The sequence below is a fragment of the Pterocles gutturalis genome, unplaced genomic scaffold (assembly GCF_000699245.1).
Source record: "Pterocles gutturalis isolate BGI_N339 unplaced genomic scaffold, ASM69924v1 scaffold13687, whole genome shotgun sequence".
NCBI classification, from domain to species: Eukaryota; Metazoa; Chordata; class Aves; order Pterocliformes; family Pteroclidae; genus Pterocles; species Pterocles gutturalis.
In genome coordinates this window covers 95,771-106,364 of record NW_010110439.1, presented here as the reverse complement: position 1 = coordinate 106,364, position 10,594 = coordinate 95,771, and the positions used below count along the sequence as shown (strand labels likewise).

The 10,594-nt window shown below is 37.7% G+C and overlaps 1 protein-coding gene across 1 annotated transcript in view; it reads left to right on the top strand.

Moving 5' to 3' along the window:
• Window positions 1-3,188: 3,188 nt before the first annotated feature.
• ADAMTSL3 (ADAMTS-like 3) overlaps window positions 3,189-10,594 on the top strand; it is a gene marked incomplete at its 5' end in the record, with an annotated part of 100,098 nt that continues 92,692 nt past the window's right edge. Inside the window, 2 exons of the mRNA XM_010073380.1 lie at window positions 3,189-3,316; window positions 5,706-5,751. Of these exons, the coding sequence (XP_010071682.1) occupies window positions 3,189-3,316; window positions 5,706-5,751 (174 nt within the window). The remainder of the gene's footprint in view (window positions 3,317-5,705; window positions 5,752-10,594) is intronic.

Genomic DNA, 10,594 nt, shown 5'->3' with positions numbered 1-10,594 from the left:
GCTTCTTAATTAGATACAGTTCAGAACAATGGCTTTTATCAAAGCAGTTTGGTAAGCGAACAACTGGACATTGTTTAGGGCTTTAGATGACATTCTGTCTGTTAATATCATGTGGCTGGTTTTAATACAATGATGAAGTTGGGATTATTTTAGGCATTGTCGCTGCTTTGTCAAAAGAAACTAGCTGTTCTAAAAGAGGGAGTGGTGTGTATTGCTTTTTTAATATCATGAGTTTAATGATTTCTAAACGTATTAAAAACCAATCATTTGCCTTGGGATTACAGAGGACAAACTTTAATTTTGCACTCATAAATCTGAATGAAGTGACTCTCTTGTTCATCTTGACTTATTTTCATGTGCTGAGTGATTTGTTGGGAAGTGCTGAGCTCTTTTTACTCAAGATTGGAGGCAGTTGGTTCCATTTTCAGTGTCAGATGTTTCAGAGTTGGCTTCTGATGTAAAGTAAACCCAATGCCAGGGCAAAAAATTACTTGGGGATCTTGGCAGAGCTGGGGTCTGTCTTTTCTGGAAGAGTAGATTGGCCTAAGTACACTTTTAAAGCTTTACAGTAAGTGTTCATAAAATTTGTCAACTTAGGGGAACAAGAAAGCTCAGGAGCCACTGACGTGTTTAGATCAAATTCTGCAGTTTACTGTTCACCTGGAGATAGCTTATCCTCTAATTAACAATTTATTATTTTTTTTTTTTTGGCAAGCTCAAGTTTTTGAGGAAGGGATGTAAATGTTTGGAAATTGATGATTTTTCTGTTAGCTGCTTAACTATGGGGAGTAGTGCTATTTTACTAAATCTGCTACTCTTATTAGTGCCCTTAAAATGCGTTTGAGTAGTCCTTAGTTCTGTTTAAGTGTAGCTACATTTAACTATTTGCCATTTGGGTTTCTACAGTGATGCTTGTTCAATAGCTATACTTACAACTGTGGTGTGAATGCATCTTGGGTGTAACAGCTCATTCACGGAAACAGGCCAGTTTGCTCAAGCTCTGTGGCACATGATTTATTTTTTTTGCCATAATATTTATGAGAAAATCCCTTTGCCTACACAGCATCATATTGAGTCATATTCCTGGTGTGGTGCTATTTTCAAAACAGCTTTGTTTTTATTTGCCGTTTTCACTTCAGGCTTGGTAAGATTTTATCTGAGCCAACTTTCTTCATGGCTGAAGATGAGCTGACTTTCTGTGTACTGTTCAAATTAAGGAGAGTTATGTATTTTTTTTTTACCCCTTGTACCATAAGATTTGCATTACACATCTCTCACTTTGAAATCATTTTCACAAGGCATTTTAGAAGAAAATAGGACTGAGTCTTGTTCTCATGCACTTACTTAAGTTATTTCTTAGAGAAAATATGGACTAATAAAGTGTGTTCATCTGGGTTAGTATTAGGATATAATATACTAATCTCTTGTACTTCTCTGGATCTAGTCACTCACAAAAATCTTTTTATCATTTTAAGCATTTTTTTTTTTTTGTGCTTATGAAGACGTGATTGTTTACTCGGATGCAGTTTATTTAGTAAAGTTTTTATCTCTTTGCCTTATGGTTGCTGGCAGGTAGCCCTTTGGTTGGTGTGTCTGTGCGCTTGTTTTTTGGGGGTTGGTGTTTCTGTGCGCTTGTTTTTTTGGAGGTGGAGTAAAGACTCTGAAACACCATCTGACTAAACTGTGCCTGCCTATGCTGTCAAAAACAAGACTGATGTGAATGTAGCGCCTTTGGTTTTCTATCTGAGGTCTGCTTGGATGCCCTCTGAAGTCAACGGGAATAAAAAATTGGCTGTATGTTGCTTCAGTAAAGCTTGGGTGAACTTTTAATGTTCTCTCATTTGTGATTTTATTGGGGCAGAGTAAATATTGGTCAGTATTCTCTGTCGCGTGAGACAAATGGCTCATTGCCTCATTTTTATCCACAATATAACTGTCATTCATGATGATGTTAATAGCTGTTATGTTATTACATTTGCAGCAATTAACGTGCAAACTCTATCACCACAGTGATTAGAGAAATTGGTGTTTTCATCTCAATCTGGGTGTAATTTAGGGTTCCAAAAATCTTAATTTCTTTATGATAACAGGCCCATCGTATGTTTGACAGTTCTCAGGGGATCATTATGTTTGACCCTTTGTTATAAAAATCTGTGCTTTTTTTTCCAGAGAGAAATTTTAAAGGTTGCAGGGACATAGGAGTGAAAGTAGGATGTAAATGGAACAACCGCTGAACAATCGTAGTGAAGTCAAAGAAATGATTGGGGAAATCCTGAATTTGATTTTCCTATACTTCATGAAGAAAATCATGAACCATAAAGTACTCTCTTAAAGCAGGCCACTTTTGAATAATTTGATTCATATTACTTTTAATTAGTGAACTACTGCATTAAGCTACTATGTTCTAAAATGTTTTAAGACTTTTCTCTGGGCAATGTCAATTTTCTTAAACAGGATACAATGCAAGTGGAAAACTACATTTTTAAGAGGTCAAGCAGAATTTTGGTTTTTTGTCACAAACATTTTTATATTTATGGTGTCTGGTAATAATGTTTTTGAAGCCTGTGTAAGTGAATTTAACCTTAAATCAGAGTTTAAATGCTGTAGCCTTAAAATAATGTTTTAAGCTTTTTCCCCCCCATCACTTTCAAATTAATGGCATTTTTTTGTAATGAAGATGTATTGTTGGTTTTATTTCCTGATTGCAATTCTGGGTGTGCAGTTTACAAAAATTTTGAGGTGCTTAATTTCTGTACTACTGCCGAGTGCAGGCACATTTGAGGAGACGAAGAGATTTTAGTCCTCTCATTAGAGCTGGATACGACTCTCCTTTGGTCGGGATTTTGGAAAGCCCAGCAGCCTGCTCAGAGCATGATGCCTGGTCTGGCTGCTTGAGATCAATGATGTAGTGCCTACAGAGTGTGTTGGATGTATCTGTGTTAGGAATGACAACATAGCTGGACATGGCAGTCCTTCGTCAGAAGGCAACACATCAAATACACTGTATCTTCAAAGATTCTGCTTCCTTTCCCATGTAATTATTATGTAGTAAAATAGTAAATAAATTTGAGACATTGTAAATAAGCAGCAAAGTAATATACTCAGTACTATTAATGCCAAGCAGTAAAACCTGGACCAAATCAAGTCATATGTGTTTTTTCCTCTTCTCCATCCTCCATTTTTTTCAGACCTCCAGAATTACCCGTTCTGATGAAGATAAGGAAGGCTCCTGGGATGCCTGGGGGGCCTGGAGTGATTGCTCACGGACCTGTGGGGGGGGAGCCTCTTACTCACTGAGGAGATGCTTAAATGGCAGGTAAGTGACATGCTGAGGTGTCATTCTTCTGCAGCTCTGCCATATTTCCCTGTCCTCTGGTGGTGTCTATGGAGAAGCACTGTTGCTTCTGTTTCTGGAACCAAGTGCTGTGTACAGCTGTGAAATCCTGCTTCTGATACATTTTCTATAATATATTAGATAAATATTTTAGCCTACAACTCTGATAGAACTTTAGTGTATTATTCAATATGTTTGTGCAATAACAAGAATGATTTATTTAGTATGGTCAGGTATTGAGAGAAGTCCCTGGCACTGTAACATAAAGTGAATGGTGTTACCCACAGGCAAACGAGCCTGCACTTGAACATTAACTGAAATAATGTTGAAGTACAGGCTTCTCCATGCCTTCCCTGTAGTAAAAAACAAGTGACTTACTCCACATATAGATGTATCAAATGCTGCTTTCTGCTGGGAAACTTTTCCTCTGCCAGTTCTTTCTAAGCAGTGGTCCTGGTGGCCATATGTTTTCATGGATAAGCCTCAGTGTAGCTTGAAGAGAACAGCCTATGTGGTGAAAACAATTTACCTCAGTAGTAAAGCTGGACTTATGTAGGACTTGTTGCTACAATCCTGAAAGTATGAGTAATGCCTGTAGTCAGGCGAGAAGAGATCCCAACCAGCTTAGAAGCATCTGTGCTGGCCTCCATAATTGCTTGCTTTACTTGAATTATTCTGAAACATTTTAAAAACCACTGGTTATGTTTAAATTTTTATTTTGTTGAGATTTTTTTAGGTACTATATCACCCATGAAGTCAATTTTTCTTAAAGAAGGCTTGTAATATGTTACACTGGTTAAGTGCAAACTGTATGAAATACACAGCTAACGATGATTGATTAAAACACTGCCTGTTTCTTTTCTTGCAAAATGCACAAAGATCATTGAGAAAAGTAATATTTCCAGCAAGAAGCCATGATATTCTACCAGTGTGTTAGGGACTGTGAAATGAGCTCAATAAATTGTAGCAATATAAATTCCGCTGTGGTTTTATTAATATTTTTAAGGTGTTCCCCGTGAAAAACATGTGTTTTCCATACCTTGACAAATGTGTACTTTAATTTTTTTCTGTGTTTTATTGTTGTTGTAATGTCCAGGAAATGCGCAATTGTGAAACAAAGTTTTCACATTTGTATGTATCATAAACATCTTTAACTTGCACGTTGTGATGCAATTATTCTTGCAAGAGGCTGGAAATTTGAGGCATGTAGTATCTTGAGCTTGGAAAGTTGTACCTTCATCTGAGCTGCTTCAACTCTTGCTCCAGGCATCTACTGATTTATTTTTTTTTCCTTTTCAAATGGTATTTTTTCAATCCCTCACACTTATTAAACTTTTTTTCAATATTTGCAATCAATTCTCATGCAAAAAGTGGAAAATTTAGCCCAAGAGCTGTAAGTTACCAGCTTATGCATTCATGCACTCTTTAATGTAAGGCGGGTCTTTTTGTTACGAAGGGATTATTCCAAAACGCTACTCCTGATTTCAGAGACATCACTAATTATAGTGTCCTGTCAAGTCATTTGAAATATATTTTCAGTTGTTTCAAGGGCTTGATTTTGCCATTCTTAAGAAGACGACTATCTTGCCCTGTGCAAAAGTGGTGGTCATTTATTGAGAATCTTGGCAAACCGTGTACCTATAAAAGTGTGAAACCCACACCCCCCCATATTTATGAGACCACAGTAAATAATCGTGACTTTATTATATGCCTGTTATTTCACCTTCTAACAACACACTTTGAGGGTCTGAATTGCCTGGATTTCCGGATTCACATGCATTGGGCACCTTAGAAAAGCATGCAGTCCGTGAGAATTATTTCATTTGTAACTGTGAATTCTGCTCTTGTGGCTTTGGGTCAGTAAAATTGCATGCTGTTCTTCAAAAGTATTGCATTAGTTTTTGGGAGAAAGGAAAGGCTTGAGGCTGTTATTTCTTTACAAAACAAAATAGGGGGAAGGAAAATTAATGCTCATTAGCCCTATGCTTGATTAAAGGATTGCTTAGATATTCTGATCCTCTTTTCTTCTGGGTTACATCGCATGGGTTAGAAGTAGCTTTGCTGAAGTCAGCATAGATCAGGATTAGGGATGCCTTTTGATATTTTTTTTCACAAAATAAATGTGTGTTTTTGGTAAGGGTTGCAGTAAATTTGGCTTACAGGGAAAGCCACAAGTTTTTTGCTGAAGAGACACAGCAGTGTAACCTATTGAGTCCCCAGATGCCCTTTGCATTTAAATTTTGTATTTTGAGTACAAATTATTGTAGGGCAGTAGCAATAAAAGTCTAATTTTCAAGAGAATAACTCTGTAAAACAGGCAGGGTTGTGTTTTGCTGTTATGCAGCGTAACAATTTTTACTCTGTTTTTCAGGAACTGTGAAGGTCGAAATATTCGATACAAAACCTGCAGTAGTAATGTGAGTCTGGCCTTTAAGCCTCTTTTACAGCTTCTTTTACTTATTCAAACAATGTGTTAAAGTTTAAGAAATTCTGCTTCTTGTTTAAAACCTTACGGTGTATAATTTTGTTTCCATCATTATTACCAGTTTTAAAGATTTCAGTCTGCTTGACACCATGAGGTCTTGAATTTAGGCTTCCCAAATGGACATTTGCTTTTGAAATTATAGTGCCAATTGTGATTCAGAGTGTTTTATATCATTTATTAGGAAAGTCACACATTTTGGAGGATTAACAAATCAATTCTCATTTCAAACTAGCATGTGTGTTTCCTGGGTGTGCTGTCTTTTGGACAAAGCATTAAACTGAGCTGCTGATCATCTGTGATCATTAATGGTACAGTGGCACACTTCACATGACCAATGCCATTAACTGTCTCTATCCCTTTCAAGTCTTAAATTGGATAATTGCTACTTATATTTTCTCTGTTTGCTTAAGCCCAGATCTTTATATTTCTCTGTGCAAAAGCATGCATCTTTAGGTACCCTGGCACAGATGATTTCTGTGACTGAATGTAAAGCTGGAGATTGGAATACACAGTTGCTGTTACTGTGATGTAATCCCATTTTATTTTTACAGACACTTTTTATGAAAACCATTCACATACAGCATGCTTCATGACTTGTGCTCAACTGATTTGTAGTGATGCTTTGTGCTGTTTGCACAGCTGCTGCCTTTCACCCCAGATGTTGTAGCCTGCTCAAGGTGCACAGCTCATGCAGGACTTTGCCGTGCCACTGATCAACAGACTGTACAAACATGATAATCCAGGATGGTTAGTGGTCAGCAGTCACCCCCTCGCAGGGCTTACCCTACAGTACCGTGTGACGTTCATATAGTCCCATTCCAGAAAAGAGATAAGTAAAGCAAAAGCATTTTCTTTTTATTTTACTATAGTGCATTTGATTAATCTGCTTCTGGCTCTGGGAGAAAGATAGCAATTATCACACAAATACCCCTTAAAAGGTGAGGCCTGCAGTTCCCTTGGGTTGAATGTTACCCAGGCAGGAGCAGGTGATACTTGTGTCACTGCCAGTCCTGAGATTTCTGCCAGCAGAAGGCAGCTGTGAAGTATGACATGCTCTCCTTAGGAGGCCTGATACTGGAAGGTGCCCAGTAAATATGTTGACTCAGTGTGTCTCCTGTGAGAGCTGGCCATTCCCACTCTTCAGTTTGCCACACCTACACTGTCCTATGTGCCAGTTGGCTTCTGCCCTCCGCAAGAACAAGGCTTGCTAGCACCTTGAATGCTCTAACACTCCACTTCTCAGCGCTGGATGGATTTTCCACCACAAGCGGCTCACAGCCTAAGTTTCTGCTGGCAGAAGCTAGTGGAAGTGATTAATGAATCAGGCCCAGCGCATGCAAAAATCAGATTCTGGAGAAAAACCGTGTCACTTGCCCTTTCAGACGAAAAGGCCTAGCAGCTCTGTGTACAATGTCCTTAGCTCTTAACTAAAAATGCCACATGCAAAAAATACCTCCTGTGCAGCAGTACAAACAAGTCAAGGCAGTACACCTTGTTCCTCCAGCGAAAGGATAGAGAACCTCCAGTGTACAGAAAAAGGAGAAAGAGGACATCAGTTCGGGTATATTTTCTGCTGTAAGCAGAGGTCTGCATGCTTTTGGGATATGTGAGAGCAGTTGTGGACACTGTTCATTTGAAGGATTATGCAGTAAAACTCTGATGGAAATGAAGGCACTCTATGCTCCAGCATGGAGAAAATTAAGATGATTGCCGTATCCTTTCTGAACTCACAGGGAGTTTTTCTGAAGTCACTGGGGCCTGTTTTTTAACTTTAGGACTTATTTTAAAACGATAAGTGGCAAGCGTCTTGTATGTGAATCTGTTTGAATTTATGATGATTCAAATGTTAATTTCCAGACAGGAAGCTGCCTTTACAGTTCTGCTTTTGGGGCATGTCTGAAAGGGATCAAGTTTCCATTTCAGTTCAGATACAGCCAGAATCTCTCAGGAATGGTTTTTCCTAGATCGTGGATCAGATAATGGAGAACTCCTGAGAAAAATATATTTCATGAGATTTCCACTGTTAAGACAGTTGATCTTTGAATTTGGCGTCACTGAATCCAAACCCAGTAGTAGACCTGACCTAGCCTTGAAATGGGAGCTTACACCTAATGTAAACCTGGGGCTACTAGGCCAGTTTTGTTTTAAATGATATAATTTTCCCCAAAGCATTATCTCTAATGAATACTTCTCACTTTAGAAGTAAAATTGTAGTTTGAAAATTAAGAGTTTAAACTAGCTTCTTTCCATATTAGTAGGTATTATTGTTAACCACATGAGACAGCCAGTATATATACACTGTGTGAAGTTGTCTGCAAATGTAATTTTGCCACATGATACATTACACCACTAACATCTATAGTGGGGAGTACAAATGAAGCACAACTTAATATGTGTGTCATTCTAATGAAAAGAACAAGAATCATTTTACCAGAAAATTGGTTTCATCTGGATTTGTAATAGAATAGTAGTAAGTTCATTGAACTCAAGCATAGTTCCAGAATAATATTAGTGATATTTAAATCAAAAAATTAATTCAAGGTCTTAGCAACAAAATAATTGCTGAGATTAAGGCATATGCTTATCTTTCTATCATAACTGAGATGCCAGGTGCCTGATTTCCTAAAACTGCGTGTATGCTTTCAGCTTTTCTTACAGAAACTTTAGAGAAATAGACTATATAAACTATTCATTACATGCTGTTCAATGAGATTTTCAGTGTTTCTTAACCCCCCTTTTTTATATTTCCATTTTTGTATATACTGTTACATTCTAATGCTATGATGTGCACTATATGGAAGTGTTTAAGATAATCCTTTAGGGTCCTATTCATAGAACAAGTTATTTGGGCCATTTCCCCATAAATTTCACATTTTTATGTGCCAAAAAGTCACTTATACATTTGCCAGAGTGGCTTTTCTATAGTAAGAAAACCCACTATTCTGTAACAGATTTAGCCATTTTTAATTCCATTATAAACTTCTATTATATGCAGATAATGCTCACACTTGTTCAACATATTCATCAGATTATTGTCCCAGTATCCACTTTTTAACTAGCTCATTTATCTCATTCAGAAAACCTTGGCTGAACTGTGTCTACTTTAGTCCTATTATATTTCACCTTGAGTTGCATAGTTTCTCTCTAAACTGTTCATTTATTTATTTTATATTTGTAATGCTGATGCACCGTATGGCTCTTGTGGCTAGGTTTCTAGCTCGGGTATCTTGACTTTACTAAGAAGCAGCCTGAAAATTGTGTAGGAAAAGCACAGAACCTGAAGCTAATTTCAAAAAGAAAACAAAACAATGACTTCATCGGTTTTGGCTAGGTTTCAACAAAATGCGATTCAAAGAATAAAACTAGACAAAAGGCTAGACTTTCTTTGGTGTCATCATTTTTACTGGGAATTTTCTTGCTTTCTTGGTTGTGCTTTTTTCAGCAGAGTAATTGTTGGCAGCAGTCACAGGGTCTGATGCAACCTTCATACTTTGTACATGAACATTGCCTACAAAGATACAGATTTCCCAGGTTAGCTTTGTTTTCAGAGGCTGAGTGCTCGCTGCCAAAATGAAAATGCTCCATTTCATAAGAAGCCAGCCCTTGAATTCAGTAGTTTTTAATAATCTGTCACAAAAAGAATGGGAATATGTGTGTGTATTTTTAACCTGCATAGTAGTCACGTCTTTTTCAGATCTGTCTGTCTAATAATATATTCATAAGTCATGTAATAAATACACTTTATTCCATTACAAGATCTGGATCTGTTATTTTGCCAACATTTCCATGTATGTGACCTCGTAGATAAGTCTTTAGCTCCTTACGTAGAGCATGAACCTATGAAGGGCCTGGCTATGGTTCAGTGGATGGAGTGTAAGGAAAAAGCTATTGCTGAAATTAGGAAACCTGAAAAATCCTGAAATTAGTAGAAAAACAAGAAAAAAATGTGAAATATTGAGAGGGAAGAGGAAATGACAGAATGAATTGATATCTGAAACAGGTTAAAACCAAAAAGACATACAAACAGGATGAGGATGGGGGCCCATGTGTCATTGTCTGACAGTGCCGCCTCGCCCACTTACCAAACATGCTTCACCCTTGCCTACTTCTCCCACATTGTGCACCACCCCCTCACCCTGCCTTTCCTTTCTATTTTTTAAACTTCCTCTCACTTTTCTGACCCACTCTAGTAGAATTAACCTGAATTTTACAAGTCCTCTTTTCTTGATTACGTTTCTTTCTGTGCTTAGTTGTCTTTCTCTTTCGATTATAAACTCCTTTTTTAACACAAATATGTATTGTTCCCAGGAAAACAGGGATCTGAACTTGGTTGCAATCCAAATGCTGATATAATGCAAATGATAATAATTTCAGCCCTTTGCTATCCCTTTGTGATGCTCTTTTTATGCTCCTGCTTTTGAACACAGCTCAAACATAAAGCAGGTGGAGCTGGCATACAAATCGAGCTGCCAGGATTGCTTTGTGTTCTTTGAAGACGTCAAAACAGAACAGGCAGATGAGAATTCACTTGCTCTCAAGCAGCCAGGAAGGGAGTGGAAGGAAGGAGCTGCATTGTGTCGAATCAATGAGAAACACACAGTAAACATGGATTGACATCCTGACATTGTGGTGTTTGTGTCTTGGCATTGCATCAACACCAAGTGATAATGAATTGTAACAACAGCCTGTCAAAACTCAGCCTAAGGCCACTGCTCTGCCTGTTTTACAGATAGCTCTTTTATGCTTTGTGATGAAAATGTGGCTGTGCATGGCTG